This window comes from Grus americana, unplaced genomic scaffold, assembly GCF_028858705.1.
Source record: "Grus americana isolate bGruAme1 unplaced genomic scaffold, bGruAme1.mat H_46, whole genome shotgun sequence".
NCBI classification, from domain to species: Eukaryota; Metazoa; Chordata; class Aves; order Gruiformes; family Gruidae; genus Grus; species Grus americana.
In genome coordinates, this window is record NW_026561367.1 from 29,288 (window position 1) to 49,232 (window position 19,945).

At 38.5% G+C, this 19,945-nt stretch overlaps 1 protein-coding gene across 1 annotated transcript in view; it reads left to right on the forward strand.

Annotated features, from left to right (window-relative positions):
• The window catches only part of LOC129200318 (RNA binding protein fox-1 homolog 1-like), a gene marked incomplete at its 3' end in the record, with an annotated part of 64,949 nt that overhangs the window by 23,969 nt on the left and 21,035 nt on the right, over positions 1-19,945 (forward strand). The window contains 1 exon segment of the mRNA XM_054811645.1: positions 14,227-14,307. Within this exon segment, the coding sequence (XP_054667620.1) occupies positions 14,227-14,307 (81 nt within the window).

The window sequence follows — 19,945 nt, forward strand, 5'->3', positions numbered from 1 at the left end:
CTGCTTCTGAAATAAAGATGATACATTTACAGAGAAACTGTTGATTTAAAGTACCTTTAATCTTCATAAATAAGTAAAAAAACAGAAGGTTATACAAAGCTGTCAGGATGGCACTGATGAATGGCAAATTCACCCGTTTCTCAATTGCCGGTGAAGACACACGCCGCAAGGCTTAACCGTATTGTACATCATATCTGCCAACTCATTTCTGTGATTAAATATTCCATCAGTGCGGGCTATAAGGCGGTAAAGCTTAACAAGATTCATAAGATGCACCACTTGAATACGCATAACTCACTTCCTTGGATAGAGAGCACCCCGCATGCAAAAGAAAATTAGAATTGAGTTAAATTACTCCGTAAGACAAGATCAATAGAGAAAGGAAAAGATCCCCTAATGCAATGCAAATCTAAGATATAGTTATGTCCTGACAACTTGAAGCAGACAATTAAAGTCAAATAGGGAGGAACGCAATGTAAATCAACCCTAAAACCTTGAAGATAACGGTAAACAGCAGGACCAGTGACATGATTGTTATAGCTCTGCTTTTCTTCTGAGCGTACACTTCTGTAAGAGAAAACCTTCATTGAGGAGAAGCATGACAGCTGAAAATGGAGACTATAAGCCACATAGCACGTGCACAACAGACACTGTGGAGGTAAAGTGTTACTTGGGGACTGGGAAAGACGATATATTTACAAACCTCTGTAGATTTTTCTGCCTGAGTTCTAAGACTGGTTTTCTGACTTTGAAATGCTCGTGCTGTAGTAAATCAGAACGATGCAGGAATGTGGCTCTTTAGGTCACGTGGTAGCGTGAGTACGGATTTCCAGCGAATGGTCACGAAGGGCGGTTTGAAGACTGCTGTTGTAATTCCGAGGCCTAGCAAGTCTCCCTAAGAGCTGCCGAGTGCGGATGTGCTGGTGAGCTGGCTGCCCGGCACGCCGCCCGCCCTTCCCGCACGTCCGCTGGGAAGTCCGAAAATGACATTGCATAGAAAACAGAAGGATGGTGATTTTTTTCATTTCTCATTTTCAGCATTTCACAGAATTCCATATAGCATAATTGATAGGTAATTTTAAAAAAATCGACTTACGTGCACATAGTCTCCTTCTGGGAAATAAAAGGATACTATTTAAGGTGCTTTTCCTCCTTATGAGAAAGAAATGCGTAATGAAGTTATAATTTCCATTTCAGCTTATCTTTTCCAGTAAACTATTTATCAGGTTCTTAGGCAGGTCCTTTGTAAGAAGCACTGTGTGATTCGTCTCACAAGTCTTCATGGAAACTGGGACCAATTTTTCATTTATTTGTATATCCATCCAATTTTAAATCCATCCCATAGTGACCCATAATTTCGCTACGTTGAGCTGGAGTCCGTTATCTTCCCCCATACGCTCATCTATGGCTGGCAAAATACAGATCCGTAGTTTAGTTTCTTTACTAGTCACGAAGTGCTAGAAGTTTTTCGGAAGCTAGTTTCAAGAGTCATCCTACGCAGCTGAGTAGTTGTAGTCACTTCATAAATACGGGTCTTAACCCAGTGGGGACTATTGTAGGCACCCGGTTTCTTGGGCGGTTAGTAGTTATCATTCCAAGATGGCTTGGAAAATTTTCCCCATCAGCTAAGATGAAAGAAAGGGGAAGAGCTTGTGCTTTTGACTATTTTATATGCCCTCAGAAGACAGAGAAGTTTTAGATGCCTGGGGCTTTTAGTGTGCTGTGGATTTGGAAGCTGGCACTATCCTCCAAGAAGTAGATTTTGTAACAAACTTCCTTTCACAAGTTCGTTTAAAACTTTGAAATATAATGTTATATAAAATTAGGAAGTGAAGAAAAACCACACTGCTATATATATAAACATGCGCTTTAGTAAGTGGAATCCAGGGGGAGAGGATTCCTCTGTGTTTGCTAACACTAATTCTCTTTGTTCGTGTCTTAAAGCATCTATTTCTGGAGTGTAAGAGCACCTGGGATTCATTTCATCTTTCTAGTGTTTCTCTTTGAATTTAAATGACTCTTGCATAAGCTCAGCAAATACCCTAGAAACACCTCTCAGTGAAGGTGTTTGGAGTTTGCGAAGCTGAATTATATGCTTGCACAGCAATTCTAATCCTAGGGTAAAAGTTCACTGTACCATGTCTGTAAAGCATAATTTTGGTGAAAATTGGCTGTCTGTCACTGTATAGATTAATTCATTTTACCATTTGATTGCATACACTTAGATTTGAACTTAGCCATTGACTAAGCAGATTTCCCTAAACAAACATATTCTCAACATTGTTAGCTAAAGAGTTCAAGTAATTTTCTATCTACAGAAAAAATAATTATTGTTTAATATTCCATCTGTTACATATCGATGCTCCTTTTCAAAGCATAAACCAGAGTTGTAATTGTTGTTTCAAAAATCATAAAGTACCATCATACAAATGACATCCTAGTTAGATTAACACCACTGATGACAGCTAATGCATTTCTAAAACTTCTGTGGAGCTGTTACAAGCCATTATAGTGGAAATACTGGTTTATGAAAGATTAATAAAGCCAGTAGAAAAATGGAATTCAGCATCTGTACTAGCTATTTACTCAAAAAATCCTCCAGAATTAATTATGCCTTATGCTACATTATAACGAGTTTTTCATGGAAAGGTATACCATCATGGAAACTAAACAAGGATTATTCAAAGAATAATGCCAATGACTGTTAGTTTTTGAAAGATTAATTTAGTTAATTGGTTATACGTTTAAACCTGCAGCAAGGTTAATTGACCTATATTTATCATTGTATCGAAGTCTGCACATCTTAAAGAGAAAATCACAGATACTGTCAGCATTACCCTTCTAAAGATGTTTCTTCTGTTTGGATGTATATTTAATAACACAGTATACACTTAGGCTTTGATACTGTTTCTGTGTGATCTCTAAAAGAAATTCCATACACTTGATTATTTCATGGTAAATCTTGAACTGTAGATAGAGCTTTATACCAGAAGATAGAGAATGGCTAAGAAGGGAGTTCCTGCTTCTTCCATCTAAAACTTCAGGAATTTTGACCACAGTCTGGTATGGAGGAATAATTCGATACTTGATTATGATGAATTTGTGCACAAATAGAATCTGGAAAACCAGAAACTGCATATTTGCTGAAAGTTGGAGTTCTTTCAAAACAGGGGCAAGGAGGTGTTTGGGAGGGGGCGTTTGCTTGTTGGTGCAGTCTTACTGACGCTTAGTGTCTTGCGTTTTCTGCAAATCAGCCTGAGCTACTACTACTGAGATATCCCACTTGAACTCGTCTCAGTTAGGTGACCGCACGGCAAAACCACGCTGACCCTATCTCACTACTTGGAGTCAATGGGTTTGGAGCTGTGAAGTGTAAGTTAGTGCTGCACCCCCACTGTGGTGCGGTATCGGCACCGTTATACCATCCTCCAGTGATAGGTCAGACCTCTGATGCTGAAGATTTTTCCAGCAGTCATATCGGTAGTTACTGTATGTAGACCAAGAATACTCTGAGATGACAAAGCAGTGTCAACGAGCTGATAGAGCTGGCATGGGTGCAGAGCACCAAGCTGAGGCAGGGAGGCAAGATGAAGAATTGTTATATTAGCTGTTCTGGGATGGGAAAAAACGTGTAGAAATCAGGTAATACATAGAAGAACAGAAAAAAGTCTATTTAAATAGGAATTGTAAGGAAGGAAGTAGGGCCGATGAATGGCAAAAGTTCTCTAACCTCTGTTCCTCCTGTATGCCTTGCCTGTTGTTTTACAAAGGAGTAAGATGCCTTTCCTTGTCCTGAGGTCCTAACTCAAAAACCTGCTTTTCCCTTCGAACTACTAGGTAATAAATTTCCTCAGTGGTAGTTCTGCCAGGTAGCACTTAGGAAAATCTCTTGTTTTCTTTAGGTAAACTTGTTCCTCTTATGTCTGACCCAAAGATAAAGCAATGTGTATGAGGTAGGCTTGGAATAATAAATTCCTGTGCCTGAGTAAGCCTGGATTCTTCTTTAACGGGTGTTCTGTGAGTCAGGGGATGAATACAGGACCAGGTATAATCGTAATTAAATGCATGATTATGATTGCAACTTACTTGATTTAGTACCTTCTTCCAGCACGGAACACCACGTGTGTGCAAAGGACATTGTAGTTAGCTCATGGGAGGGAAATCCACCAACTGCTATTAAGTACCCAGAAGCTGCTTTGGGCTTAGGAAGTCCTTGAGCTGCAAATGGTTGGAAACTAGGATAACACCTGTGAGAAGAGCATCATGCTTGCTGTCTTCTTGTACTTTACCTCAGGTGTGCATTTGATGATTTTGAAAGTTTTATTTGAAAGTTTATTTTTTTTAATTATATCCAACATGTCAAAATGCCACCCAAATGACAGCAAGGTGGTTGAGACTATCGGGGCAATGTGAAGGTTGCATTCTTGCGTTACAGTCAGTGGTCACCAAGTTAAAGTATTCAGATTACATCTTGACATTTATTTTTCTAGTCAAGTTATCTGTTCAGCTGAGTTGCCGACTACTCAAGTAGTCCCGCTCATCTCTGATACATACCTTTGTTTAGTTTAAGGCTGCTTTTGTTTGAAGGAGCATTCTTCTGTAGTCCTTCTCTTTTCCTCAGTGAGCTGGTACAATACGTTTGAGCAGACCCCACACAGATCTAGCATAATCATTGTGGAATGCAGTGGCGATCATACTCTAATGAGATTCTGGCTCCATCATCTTTGTAGCTTCCCTTTGAGTAGAGAAAGCGATTAGATTGTCTTTTAATTTCCTCTTTGCTAGACTAATCAAGCTCAGTTCCCTCAACCTCTTTTCACAGGACATGAGCTCTAGACCCCTGCCCATCTTGGTTTGCCTCCAGCATATCCTCTCCGGTTTCTCCACGTTTCAGTTGAACTGGAGCAGCGGTAGATTTAAAAACTGGATGCAGTATTCCAGGTGCAGTCTTGCTGGCACCCAGCGTGTGTGTGTGTTGAGGGAATAACAACAGCTCTTGATCTGCTGGCCACGTTTCCGTGTTTCTCTCAGTTTCCCCTACTATGCAGTTTGCCTTGTTCGTTTAAACGTTACTTTAATAAAAGAAAAGAAAGCATTCTGATCAAGCAAGAGCTGTACTGTACTTTCTTGGTTATTACATTGCTTGTAACTTCTGGAATATTTGCAAATTTTTTTTGTTGTGGATATAATTGATCAATTTTTAAAGGACTAAAAAGAAAATTAAGTACTCTGCCTTACGAAGAGAATCTTTTCAGGAAAAATAATACTTGGACTTCTCTTATTTAAATGTCATTCTGGTGGTTAGTGAAAATGTGTTCTATGGCTTCCTGACTAGTGATGAACCAAAAATAAATTAAATAAATGTGGTGGCAGCCTAAAACTGTCTAATTATAAACATGATACTGAGATTTTTTCCCCCAACTGTCTCCCTGGCCTCCTCATGTTAATACGTTAGTCTGCAGCATCAGCATGGTTTTAAAGTAAATCTGAAAATTATCCCTACTTGCCACATGCTGGCTTGGGCTTTGCAGGGCAGGGTTAGTACCCGTGGCATAGATTCCGTCTGCAAGAAGCTGCGCTGGGAGCTGTCCTGGAGGCTCCCTTGCACGCTGGCTGTCATATGTCACGCAGATTGGCTTTTGGACAGCTTTGAACCACGTGCGGTGGGGTTGTCTGCTTCAGGGGACAAGACTAAACCTGGACTAAACTCTCCAGACTGTGTAGGATGTTGGTTTAGAGGCGGGATATAAACCCAGCTGGTTTATAGCTACTGCTGCTGTCTCACCGGTTGCTCGACAATAGAGGTCAGCCTGGGTGTGCGCTGTCTGGACCCGAGGTCTAGGCTGCCGTGTGCGTGGTGGTCGTCTGACACAATCAGTCTGAGACTGTAATTCAAATACCAGCTATGGCTATATGTAAAAAGCAATGGCTTAAGAATCTCTCAGAGGAAAATTTAAGACAAACTACAAGGTCATCACTAAAACGCTTGTTTGTTCAGGACTGGGTGGGATATTTGCAATGCTAGATAAGTTAATAGCAGTTATGCAGAGGAATAAATTCCTCTGATTAGAAATATAACAAAGTTAGGAAGATCCATGCGTTAGGATGGACAGTCAGGCAGACAAACTATTCTGAAATGTAAAGTAATAAAGTAATATATGAAATGTGAAGTTAATACAGTTAAGTGGAATGGAAAACAACTCTGTTTTGTGTTAAACCTTGATTACATCTGTAAATTAATGCTAAAGTGGTTTAAGATTATGTTGAATTGTATTCCAAACGTATAGCTAATGTTTTCTGGTTTGTCTTCTGCATTTTTTTCCCATTTTGGGCATTGGATGGCAGAATCCCCAATACATTTGCATTGTAATTGCATTTCATGATACTTACTGAGAGTAAATTTCAAAATACTGAGTTTTCATTTGTCCACTCATTTGTGGAGGTAGTCGAGATGAAGCTGTGCTTTACAATGGCACACAATCTCTGTCAGTTTGACACCGTCAGATTTTCTTTTTGAAAATTATTTTGGGGGGAAATCTCCAAGCATAGAACTGCTTCTAGTCAAAGTGAGTGTTTTGGAAAGTTCCGAAACACTGCATTACCATTTTTGTAATTTTTTTTTTTTATGCACCCAAAATTCTGGAATTCGAATGGGCTGGGGAAGAAGTAGACTAACTAAAGCCAGGATTATGCACGATGATTCAATTTTTGCTCTTTGATATTCTCAGCTTGTCATTCAGGATAGAATTTTATTTGTAAGTTAAAACCAACATCTATTGGGGTAAGCAAATAGAACTGAGGGATTAGTAATTTGCATCTCTGCATCTAATTGCATTAGATTTGCTTCTCTGTCTTATCAATTTACTGAAATAGGTAATTTACACAGAAAATAGTGTCTTGACACAATATGAGAGGATAAAGTATAAACACATCTACTTGTAATCCCTCCGGGGCCATGGTGGAACTGTAGTGTTCGTGTTTGAGCAGCGAGGCTCCCGGTTCATTTATTCTGTGCTTCCATTCATATTGCAGTCTTTATTCATCAGGCAGGCGTATGAATGTGACCCATTTTGGTTATCAGCAGAATAGAAATGTATTTTTTATATACTCAAGTATCTTATTTCAAGAATAGTATAATACCAGCTCAGAGTTTATAGTTATACTTCAGAGTTTCTCTCATGTTTGTTTCTCAAAGTTACAAGCGAGCCAAGCTGAAGTTACAGTGATCCGAGAGTAACCGTCGTTCCGTGCCTTTTAGTCTGCTAGGAGGGCCTAGAGAGATTAGGAATCAAGATCTGATTTTTCAAAGGTCCTGAACAGCTTCAACGGGACACATCTCCCAGTAAGATAATGGCAGTGGATATTGCTGAATGTCAATCTAGGTGCACCTGAATTTGTGTATATATATCATATAGTAAACGTATTTTGTAGTAAAGTTACAGTTACGGGCAATACTGACAGTACCACGCCAATTTTCGACGTGATTACGTAGTGCGTTTCCAGGTTTAGATTTTTTGGTGATAAGGATTTACACTTGGATGCCAATGATAAAAATTCGCTATCGAGCACAGGTAAACTCTCTGGGCTTGTTATGTATTTTGGTACAATAGCAGCCGAGTTTGTGTGACATAGTAGTTTCATTTAGGTTACAAGACAAGGAATGTCTGTGGCTGATTAATCATTTTTAAATTATATTTGGAAAGGGCAGTTTATCGCAACTGTTTTACATTGTGAACGGAAACATGACATAAGTAGTTCCTGCGAACTACAGCCTATATATACCTGCCGATGAAAGCAGCAACAGGTCAGGCACACGGGGTGTGTTTTTAAGCTGGCATGCCTTTGCACATACCGACAGCAGCACGGCCCAGCTTCAGTTTGCCGCTAAACCCCAGCGAGTATGCCATGCTGCACTGTCAAGCTATTCCTCCTAAAGCAGTCTTTGAGAGTTGCGGTGCGTCAGTAGTGGTCAGGTAGACCTTTCAACTTCCCAGCGACGAAGCGGGTGAAGCTTTAAAGCAAGTCATCATGTTGTGAGGCAGGAAAAGGAGCAGACCTTAAAAGAATTTGCCGCTTCCCAGCTCCCATGCTATCCGCAAGGCCTTCCCCAGTCTAAGGCACCACAGTGCATACTGGTAAGCAGTTTGATCAGTTGTGCGTGGTATGGCAGGTCCTGGAGAAGGAGAGATCCTTCTTACCTTGTGATGAGTTATATACTGCAGAAGGAGGAGGTGGGGAGAGGGGAATGTGGAAAATTCTTACCAGAGCTACAAACTTTGTTGCTCGTCTGATTTTTACTTACACGGTATAAAAACCTACCAGCCCCAGTAAGTGACTTGGTACTGTACTGGGTGCTGAACGTATACAACAGGGGATAGAGGTCTGTTTCCCAAAACCCTGAAATGATACGACTGGTAAAGAGTAATTGGAAGGATGGCTTACAAATTATGTATGTTGTAACACGCGTTGCTGTTCCCTAAGTCGTTGCCTAATGTCACTGAGTGTTTTGGTGACGCTCTGAGAGGTGATAATAAACAAACATGCACTATGCTTAGAAAAGTGATGGAAGGATAACTGGCATCTTAAATAGAATTTTTGAATAAAGAGATCCCATAAAATATCTTAGACACACATACCTCCACTGGCATTAATAATATTCCCCCCCTGTTTTTAATAACCTGTGTGAGGTTATATGTGAATCAGGGACTTACTACACAAGAATCAGTGTATGTATAGAGCACAGATTCTCATTCTCATTACCTGTAGAAAGTACACACAAGATATTCAATAATTGAATGTATTTCAGGTTTGCTGTCAGAAGGTAATAGAGACACTGATTTGGACTTACAGAACTCATTTGGACATCAACTACTTTAGATTCTCGTCACTACCATGCAATTCTCTTGTTTAAGTGAAACTCCATATATAATTTTGAGGGAATTAAATATAAGTTTTGTTTGTGGTTTTAACATATTGGAAGCAAGGAGGTGTGGGTTTTTTGGATGACGCTACTTTGTCCCTTGTTAAAAATGGAGGAAACAATTCAATGTGTCAACACAACCGTCCATGAATGGTTGTATTAAAATCTGAAGGAGTATTATTCCGTTTATAGAAAGATCCCAAATATCTGAAGACAGTCAAGTAGCACTTTTTTTGGAATTAACAGCATATTTAAAAGCATACTAAGGCCATGTAGTTTGACTATAGAGAATGAAGGGTTAAGAGAACACTTAACAACTATTACGTATTCAAGATACTCTTTAAATTCCTGAGTCAGACGGAGCAATAGAAGCTAACGTACGCTGTTATTGTATAACAGTGGCCTTTTAGTTAGGTTTTTCTGATCCGTTTCTGTGACGCATCTTGAAATAACCCATCATAGAACAATATTTCAGACCAGAACAAAGATAATGCTATTTCTGTCTGGAAAGGCCAATCTTAAATGACAGCAAATCAAGAGCGGACCTGGATTGTTTATGAGGATCGTTGGTACACTAGCAAATCTCCTGATGTGTTCGTGAGAGATGCAGCCTTATAGTTTTCTTCATGCATTGTATATGGAAGAGGAATTAAGTATATATGAGTAACAGTTGTTGCGAAAGGTAGGAAGGAAAACGGCGATCAGAATGACTGAGAGAAGATTGGGCTATGTCACCTCCAGCTGTATTGGGAGAAAGGGAAAATGAAATAACAATCACCGAATTTAATAAATAACGCAGCGTTTAGATTAGAGTAATAAAATAACATTTTATAATAATATAGACAAAACAAGACACAAATATTTTTAGCTTTTATTCACTTTTTCCTGTGGGTTTGTTTGAGTTTTGGTAACTAGAATTATAGAATGCATGAACTGGTACTTAGTTGCCAAAAGCAGTAAGAGGCTGTTATCGGTAGCGCAGTAGAAGAAGTGTGTGTAAAGAAGAGCTGCTTTACCTGGGAGGCCAAGCGCACAATGGATTAGAGTCATGTAATCGTCACTAAATCTCCTTCCTTAGTTCCTAGATTATAAACTCTCATTTTAGCTACCTGTGCACTGATACCCAATGCAGACCAGCCCTGGATGCTGACTTTATTAATTTCTGCCACTGAGAATGTTTGTCTGATTACCCTGGTTATGATGGAGGGAGTTGTACCCTACGTAGGACTCAGCACCAGTGTCATCTTCAGAGGTGTCTGAAGAGCTTCACACGAAGCTGTGGTTGTTAGGATCCCCAGAGTGAAAGCAGGAAATCAGTTTTCCCCCTTTGTCTCAGTAACTTGCTGGGGTTTTACCCTGGAAGGTAACGGGCTACTACGGTGCAACTTCTGTCCTCTTCCCTTTTGTAAATCCCCCCCAAATCCTGGGGGAATAAATAACAGCATGGTAAATTGGAAACTTTGTTCGCGAGCAAAGGTTCTAAAGCCATTTATGCTGGGAGGTGATGCGTTGTAAATTCAAGTTCTCGGTAATGGTATATCTGGGTTTTTTCTGCTGAAAATGTTTCAATTTGTACTTCCACAAAGGATGCCATAAAAGATTCCAGGTAGTTGTACAAATTCTCTTAAACTTATTTCTTTACTTTTAAGCTGTCTGTAGTGCTGGCCACACAGTGGTTCCAGTTCATCCTAAAAGCTATTTTTAGCAGGAGTGGTTTAAAATCCTTTATAATTTACTGGAAACTCCTCCTGTTGTTGATCCTGGGTGTTTCTTCTTAGCTACCTGAGTATTTGAGAAATACAATGGACTTTGTCATATCTCATGTATGAGCCAGTGAGTAGTCTGTGCATCATCACTAGTACATTGGTATTTCTACTTATGCTCTGCAGATTAATTTATATAAATCATGTAGATAAGAACTATACACAAAAAGTTATTTTTGAAAATATGAAAAAAATCGAAAAATACTTTTAGTCAAATATCTTGGAACCACTGGGAACTGAATTTTTGATATTCTAAGAATATTAATGACTTCACATCATTTTCTTCACAGTCCTGAATATTTTTAGAGTAATTATTTTCTCAAAATAACTATAGTGCTTCAACAAAGAACCTCATCAAACAGTACATTCTTGATCATGGACTGCAGGAGAAAATCTTGGAGGAAGAGAATTACGAGTGGGAATACTTTTTGATCTTGACAAGTACGGTTTTGTCTGTGCTGCCAGCCTGTACGCCAGGGATGAGCGGTGAATCAGGCGGGGCGGGATCTCTGCAGTCGTACGTGGTGCTCAGCTGACACCACCGTGCCCTGCCGCAGCACAGCTACCTGTCGTGTGCGGCACGGCCCCCCGCTGCTCCGCCGCCGCAGCCTGCTCTGCCCAGTTACGCCTGGCAGCATGGCTGCCTCAGTTTCCCTTCTGCCACCGGTCTCTCTGAAGCTCTCCGGTGTGCCGGGAGTGACTACGCCCATCAGACAGATAGGCTGATCCTTTTGAAGGAGTTACTCAGGAGGGGTTCCTGCCGATGGTCTCCCAAATTGTGTGTCACTGGCCACATCCGCTGTGACCAAAGTAGTAGATGCTTGTGTTAGAGAAAAGCAAAAAAGCACGTGGGCTGTTCTTTGGGAGAAAATACCAGCCTTACATATACCGGTACAGAAGGCATTGCAGAATTAAAGTTGAACTCTTGCATGACTGTAATTTTTTGAAGTTCATCAGCTCCATGATATTATTAAATTACAGTTTGAACAGAAATATTAAGAACTTCATATTTAAATCCTCTTTCTTAAAAAAAACCAAAACCCAACAAAAAACCCCAACCCAACACCCTTTATTCTGTCATGTTACAATTTGGTATTCTAGAGGAAAAATAATATTATTTTTTTTCATTAGGGAATTTATAGCTTGTTTCAATGTTCTGAAATTTATACAGAAGATCTTATTGTAAAAAATTCAATCTTTCCCCAGTTGTATTAATTACAATTTAAATACTTTTAATACCAAAATTTGATGCTGCAGAAATAATCTTTTCTCACAAAAGTAGATTAAAAAGTTCCATGTTTTTATAACAAAATCTAATAATAGTGTTTTAGGTATTAGTATTAATTTTATGTACAAATTCAAAGGCAGATTGTCAAAATATAATTAGAAAACGCTATGCAACAAATTAAATACACTCTAGTAGCATGGATGAAAAAAGTAGCTGTTTTGAAGTGCTTTCATTGGAAATTAGAAGACTCAAGTAGGGAAAATCAGATCAGTATGAGGTGAAATAAGAAAAAATGTAAGAATGTTAGCTGTAAAGAATAGGAAAATACCTATGGACCATGGACCAAGCGAAGATCATCTACAATTTATGTTGAATAATATAAATAAACTATAATCTTCAATTTCTAAAAACCTTTATATATCTACTCAGTGTACTTGAAGACATTATAGTTACATTATTCTTAGAACCTAATGAAAACGACTGGTTTTAAGAATTCCTTCCTTCGCATTTCACTCAGCTGGATGAATGCCTCCGTCTTCAGCGCGCGATCGTTTGCAGGCTTCTGTAGTAGCGCAGGTTTGGAAGCCTCTGTGGAGTGAAATACATCCCTATGCCGATGTGTACATTCCTAGTGTCAAGTGAGCGTGTTCTAGGTCCTGCTTGTCTACCAGCCTGAAAAGGATGCTTGCCATTGCGATCTCAAGAGGTGTATGTTCAGTTAACAGCCTCCACTCGTGGATGTTTTTGGAAGGCTGAGATAGATATCAATACAGTCAACTATGTGCTCTCTTAAAGTAAGGGGAAAAAAATTGTTTTAGCTTGTTTTATCTTTCAGGTTAGTAATAGATGGCCGGGAGAAAGCAAACATCGCCAAATCCCGTTAGTTCAGGGTATGCGATTGTCTGGGAAGGTTAGAAGCATCACATTTCGTGAGAGTCCAGTGCTCACAGTTTTAGCTAAATTGCGTAAATTATTTTCCTTCGGTATTTCCCGTATTTCTACTTCAACGGACAGCTGCAAGCAGTAATCAAAGAACTGGTTAAGGACAGAAATTTTTGAAGGTACTCTGGTCTGGCAGCTGAATGTAAGTTGAGAATTACTCTGTAATGCTGAATAGAAAACATGCTTTCCATTTGTAACGAATCTTATCCTTCCAAACACATTTGACTTAACTCTGTTGAGTTACGTTGCTTGTAAGTCAATGTGCAACTTCTAAAGTCTCACAAATCTTCATGTAAATGTAAATTTTTTGAATTTGTGTGATTCATAAATCCTGACAGCTTGAAGTATGTCAGTCTATGTATATATATCATTTTGTGTGTGTATATACACATATATACACGTACATCTGCAAAAACAGATGTGTCGCATCCTGCTCTTCCTCATGGACTGTATTCCAGAAGTGCAGAAGTTTTATTCCTAGTGTGAAGTTTATTCCTACCTCTAATCAATGGTCAATCTGTATTTAGCTAAGACTGCCAAAATATAATTGTAAGAAAGATGCTGAAATAGTAAGGCATTTTATTTAAGTTCATTTTAAAAACCCGGGAAATAAGCCTCAACTTCTGTCATTTGTTCAAAATGAACATACATTGCAAAAGTGTTGTTTTAAATTGATTTGGTTATTACTTTTACTTTTTTCTTTAAAAAAAAAAAAAAGGTTTAATTTCTTTTATTTCATTTTGTTCTTAATCCTGAGTCCAGCTTATGTGCTGGAAGTTAGCTTGTGTTTATGTATTTCTCATTTGAGCAAAAAATACGCAATTCTTCACATGTATTAGTAATGACCTGCACGAGGGTTAATTGAACCGCTGTACCTGAGGTCATACTTGGCCTAACGGCCGTATATGAGAACTTTGCGGTCTGATTTATCCGCTGTGTTTGCTTGAGCAGGCTCTTATTTCAGCCCCAGCTGGGGAGACGAGAAGTTAGTAGCTGGGTGGTGCGGGTGGGTTGATTGCTCCCCGTAGCAGCAGAGCTAACTAGGCAGCTTCTGATTCACGGAGACAGGGAGAGGGAGAGAGAGCCCCCGGGTCAGGGACCAGCGCACGCTGCGAATGTTCGGGGCGCGCGCCGGCTTCCCCAGGCGATAAAAAGGGTGTTTGTATTTTGGGGGATGTCTGTGTTTTGCTCTTTCAAATGTAAAATTGTACGTGTTATATTTGGGCTCTTTCTGCTTTGAAGTCAAAGGACAAAAAGTGCCCCTGCTTCGCCGCACTGCTCCGGTTATGACTTTATTTCTGTTTTGAGATAAAAACTGAGGTTTAGTTTGAGTGTTCCAAAACCAGATACCACTCTCTCTCTCTTTCTTGTAGGCAGGGTGCTGCTGTGCCAGGCAAACCAGGAGGGATCTCCCGTGTACAGTGCCCCCAGTTCACTAGTATACACATCCACAAGTAAGCTAGTCCTGCGGCTCTTTTGTTGTTTTGTTTTGTGACAAAAGCACATTAATGTGAATTAAGCCCCCTAAAAATGTGAATTTCCCCCATAGCTCTTGTTAAGGTAAATGTGGTATTTATAAACGTATGTAAGTAATGTCAACAGATAATTCAGTGGTTTTAGTTGCATCTTTATCCTCAAAGTATATTTTATTTATATATTAAAAAACCCCACTATGTATATTGCAATGTTCTACAGAAATGATTGAAAGTTCTACAGTAACGGTGAAATTTTTTGGAATCCAGTACTGTTGTGCACTCTGCATTTTATGTAGAAGATGAAGTTGTGTTTCTTTTTCTGTCCTGGTCACAACTGTGATACAATAAACAAAAAGTCTTATATTGTGGCACCATTTGATTGTGTCAGGAAGCGAATAGATATGAAGTCTTTTTTACAAAAGGAAAAAGACTGTGTGCAAGTGGGTATTTTGAATTATCAAAAGCTGCCCTAATAAAAATAGCAAAGAAATAATATAACAATATAAAATAGCTGAAATGATAGGTGCTGCCATCAGCCATTTTTCGGTGCGAAACTTTGGAGTAGCAACGTGTCCTCTCAAATTCTAAAGCAGAAGCGGAACCAGTTCTTCAGAGCGTTTTGGACTGCATTGGTGGTACCACTGACGTCCCTTCTGAGATCTAGTCAGACGAGAAGCCCGTAGCCGAATGGGACAGAAATCCTTGGCGGGGGCTGAGTTAGGGTGAAGAGCAGCGTCTGCTACGTGTTCTTAGCGGTCCTCCGTAAAGGAAATATTTTACATTGTCTGCTTTAACAACATTATTGGATATGCTTTATGAACATCGTATTCAATCTAGAATGCAATTCTATTCTTTTAAAGCCTATCTAGACTACTAAAATAATTAATTTCTTTTATTAATTAAAACCAGAAATGAGGACACGAGTTCCATAGTGATCATCTCTACAGACATGTAACTCTCTCCTGTCAAAGACTGTGAATATCATCCCTAGAGCTGCTGCTTTTACGGTAGAAATATGGGATCTGCTTTCAAATCAGGAGGCTACAAATACAGAGTGAACTAAGAAAATATAGGAAGTGTTTTAAATTGGAAATGAAATTATCAGTTAAATCTGCATTTGCTTCCAAATGCTCCAAGAATGTTTTGTACTGTCACCTTTCCCAAGTAGTGTTTTGGGGGTTTTAATCCTTGTAGTAACACAGAGATGAAATACTGTTTAAATCAATGTTCCTTTTTGAACATTTTTAATGCACTATTTCTTTTTGACTGTAATACCAGTCTTTGACCGAAATTCTTTTCCTAGAAAATTATCCAAACTTTTCATTCATCTCACTGTTAGGGAGCTTCTTTTGGAGGAGGGGAAGCAGTGTTTGTTTTCCATTTTCTGGAAATGACTCTAAATAAAGCCTTTCTTAAGTTTACCCTGTTGCTCCTATTATCTCACTGAATTCTATCCTAGAAAATGTATTTCTGGGGTTGCTGTTTACATCGTATGGTATTTCCACTATTATTAAATCCCTAGATAGTCCTTGGATAGCTAGCTAAGCTCTATACTTCACTGTTTCCATTATGGCTCACGAGTCAATCCCTTCGAAAAATCGTATTTTGCAGCGGTGCTCCTTGAATAATGATATCCTAACAAACACCCGTTTGTTTGCAATTATGCCAAATACGTAAGTACACAGACTTTGCCTATCTGCCTCCCACTGGGCAGCGTGTAGTACACAGTTCCGTAACAGAGATTGCTAGTAGCCCTCGCCGTAGAAATTATTACACTTTGTTGAATCTGCGTGTCAGCACGTCATGATTTTTCTTGTATTATGTATGCTATTTCATATTGCCAAAACGTAGTTTCCCCTACAGGGTCACAACTCCTAATAATACAAAATTGCTACAATTACTAATGATTGTAATTAGGGTTTCTTTTATTTCTCCTTATTACAAAACTTTCAATAAAGATGTAAAATAGTTTCATTTCTATAGGAAATTCTACTAAGAAGTGAATAGAAACGAAGCTTGAGTTTGTCTCATTTTCTTTTATTATTTTAAAGATCTTCATTTTTTATGCACATTTGTAATATTGAAATGATAACTGATAAGTCAACATTACTGTCTAGGAGACTAATGCTTTTACTGTTATCATTCCATGTAGACAACAATATTGCAGCCTTCGTCTTTGAACAATTTGTTAATCATTTATTCTTGCCGGTATTATGACCATGTAATATTTTAGAACAGCTTACAATGTAAGGATTAAGAGGTTTTAAATTTGTAATTGTTTTAACAGAAGGGACAGAGTCAGCTGAGATTTTTATTAAATGCTAATGGCATTTAGGACTTTTCAGATATTTGGAAGAGGATAGTCCCCATTTTTAGCTATGTTGTTGTCTTTAACTTGACTGTTCATCTTTTGCTCCTGAGTTATATTCTATAAGGAATGAAGGACTGAAACACGGTTATAAAATATGCTTTTCTCAATTTGGCTAGCTTTATTTTTCTCGTTTAGCTTCTTGACTTTTAATTGTATTGGTCACTAGTAGTCTCTGATGACTCTGAATGCTTTTACCCCATTTTTTTTTTGGCTAGCCAGAAAGAACAGTGCATTTCTTGGAGCTACTCTTTCCCTTCTGATGTTTTATTTCCCCAGGATATATTTTATGTATCACATTGTACATTTCCCAGTACAGTGATTAGTTACACCTCTGAGTATGTCAGGAGATGGAAACATGGCTCTGCTTCCTTCCATCACTGCTGGCCCTTCGCATAGTACAGAAAGAAATGAGCTGTTTCTTCCGCAAGCAGTGGAACAAATCAGTAGCAATAGTCTCTCATGCCTCATCTGTTCTCTTGTGCCGAAGCAGAAGATGGGACCAGGATCAGTTTTTCATTTGCACATCTATTCTGGGAATAGATAATTTGTTATGTGGAAAGCATAGTTTCAGCATGCAAATGTGTTCACATCCCTTGGTGGGACAGATTCTTTGCCCTATGGAGACAACCAAAGAGAGGAACTTCATGGTCTCATCTTGGCTGCTGTAGATTCCTGGGCTATTGGCATCTCGAGGACAGAACTAATACAAGTGATTTCAGTTAAATCCTTCATCGTTACCCTAATGCAGAATGTAGACAAGTACCGGAAGAAGATAGATCCGGAAAGTAAAGATTAGAGTACACTATGTCCCAGGAAGTACATAAGCATTCGCTGGAAGCTTCCTAGAGGCCCGTGATATCTCACTGAAACTTAGTAAATCAAACAGCTTGGCTGCACGTAACGGACAGTCTCTTTTTGCCCCCACGTCTTTAGACTAGTTGCTTCCACAGGAATTTTTTAAATCCTGAAGAAATTTGTATCTACTGTTAAATAAGAAATATGTCAAGAAAAATTTTGGAACTTTTCTAAATGGAAGCCACTCCAGAATAGGATCCATGAGAATATTAAGACCCTGCTGGACAAAAGGAGATTCAAAAGAAGAAAGAATTCTGTCACTGAATATCTGTATCACTGTTCTACAAAGAACAGTAATATAGTTGGGTATGTATGGTTAAAAAAGGCTAAAAATATGAATCTGAATTTATGCAAGGATTTTTAAAAACTGTTTAGTGCCTATTTTACACATTTTTCTATATTGTAGAAGTGCCTGAAAATGTGAATGAAAGAGAAGTTAATGAGAGCCAAAACATGGGAAAGAAGGAAGACATGAAGTCATAGAATCATAGAATAATATAGGTTGGAAGGACCAGGTTGCACCAGGGCACCTTTGAGGATGGCGACTGGACAACCTTTCTGGGTCATCTGTTCCAATGCTTGCACACCCTGACAATGGAAACCTCTCTTCTTTCACGTGACGTTTGTTGTCTCTTGTCTTCCCAGCGTGTGCCTCTGTGAAGAGCCTGGCTCCCATTTTCGTGATAACCTCCCCTGATAACCTTTCACGGCAGGGGACGGAAAAGGAGACGCACCTGCCGTAGAGAACTTTGTGCTCTGGAACAGCTTATCAACGTTCTCAGGCTCACTAAGCATTAGCTGGCGTAGCGAGGAAGCCAGCCTAAAGCTGTGCGTCGTGTTTTTCCAAAATTTACAGTCGTGCGTACCCAGGTCCCATGGAAGGCAATGGGAGAGAGATGACAAATTTTAATGAAAGTTCAAAGGCAGCTGAATGTTTTTCACTCTCTAAATCAGAACTTTGATCTTTGCAACTTTTAGGCTTTATTTTAGCTCCAAGTAAAAATAAAGATACTTGAGTTATCAGGTACGTAACTCCTAGCAGATTTTTCTGAGCGTATATTAGAGGGACAGTTCACTGGCCTGGATAGCTCACATATACGCTAAAATAGTAAATTGCCATATGTCTTTGTTCAGAATGATGCGCAGATGAAAGCCTGTATTTTCCAAATGTTTTGCATGCCCATGAAAAAGAATTTTGCCTTGACTTCAATGAGTACATTTTAAACTGATGTCAATTTTAGCTTACGTTTTCTAAATGTTAGTTGTTTAATCTTCAGCTCCAAAATATACATGCTTTTTCCATAAATTTTCATTTTTTATTAAAAATAAATAAATCTTTCATATTGCAATAAAGTAGTAGAATTAAAAGAAGAAAAATATGATAATGCAGAAATCAAATATTAATTTATTTTATCTTACTCAAGGGCAAATGAAGTTGATGGTCCATTTTTTAATTGATTTATTGATTACAATTTTGTAAGAAGTGGTGGTGGAATTCAGCAAAAATGATTGAGGTGGTACAAATGCTTATAAATCTGTCCCACATTGTTCGTGTTCTTTAATTGTAATTGTCTGATAAAACTTCCATCAGTTTCTGTAATTAACCTAATGGTCTAAATGAATTTCCAGATCAGTGGTTATTCATTTCAATATAGAAAATGCCATTACATTGAGTTTAATTAATACAAAGTAAGTTCACAGTCCATTGTATCATTACAATGGAGTTTTACTGTTTTAACTGTTTCAATTATGAATATTTTTTCCTCTTATTTTGTTTGTCCCATTTATGGACTTGAGTGTTCATATTCTATTCATACTAAAATAGTATAAACCCTTTATAATGAAAATATTTAAAACCCAATGCTTTTCAAGTTCTCATTCTCTAAATATCAGTGTAGATATTTTTGTATTTATCATTTCAACTATTTTTAAACAGAATTCAGTCAGTGCCAAATTCATAATCCCATGATATGTCCTCGAACATCTTATTTGTCTTGATATTCCTTTCACAGAAGTACATGTGACAGATAAGCACTCACCAGAGAATACTTTTGCTTTGCGTCAGACAGATATTAAAACAATAAACTATGTTGCCCTGGGATTTTAGCTTATGAGCAACCAGCAAACAACAAGGCAAAGACGAGATGTTTCTGAAAGGTGGGAAGGCACTTCTTTCGGAAAATTCCCTGGAAACCTTTGGTCCCGTAGTATTTTTGACAAGAAATATTTCTAGTGCTTAAGTTCCTTTAAATTAAATCGGGAAAATACATTCCATTACTTCAGAGCAGGCATTAGAAATGTTCCTAAATTATCCCAGTAATGCTACTGATCCAAAGTTATGTGTTATATACCGGGAGAAGAGGAAAATCTATAACAGAAGCTTAAAGTATT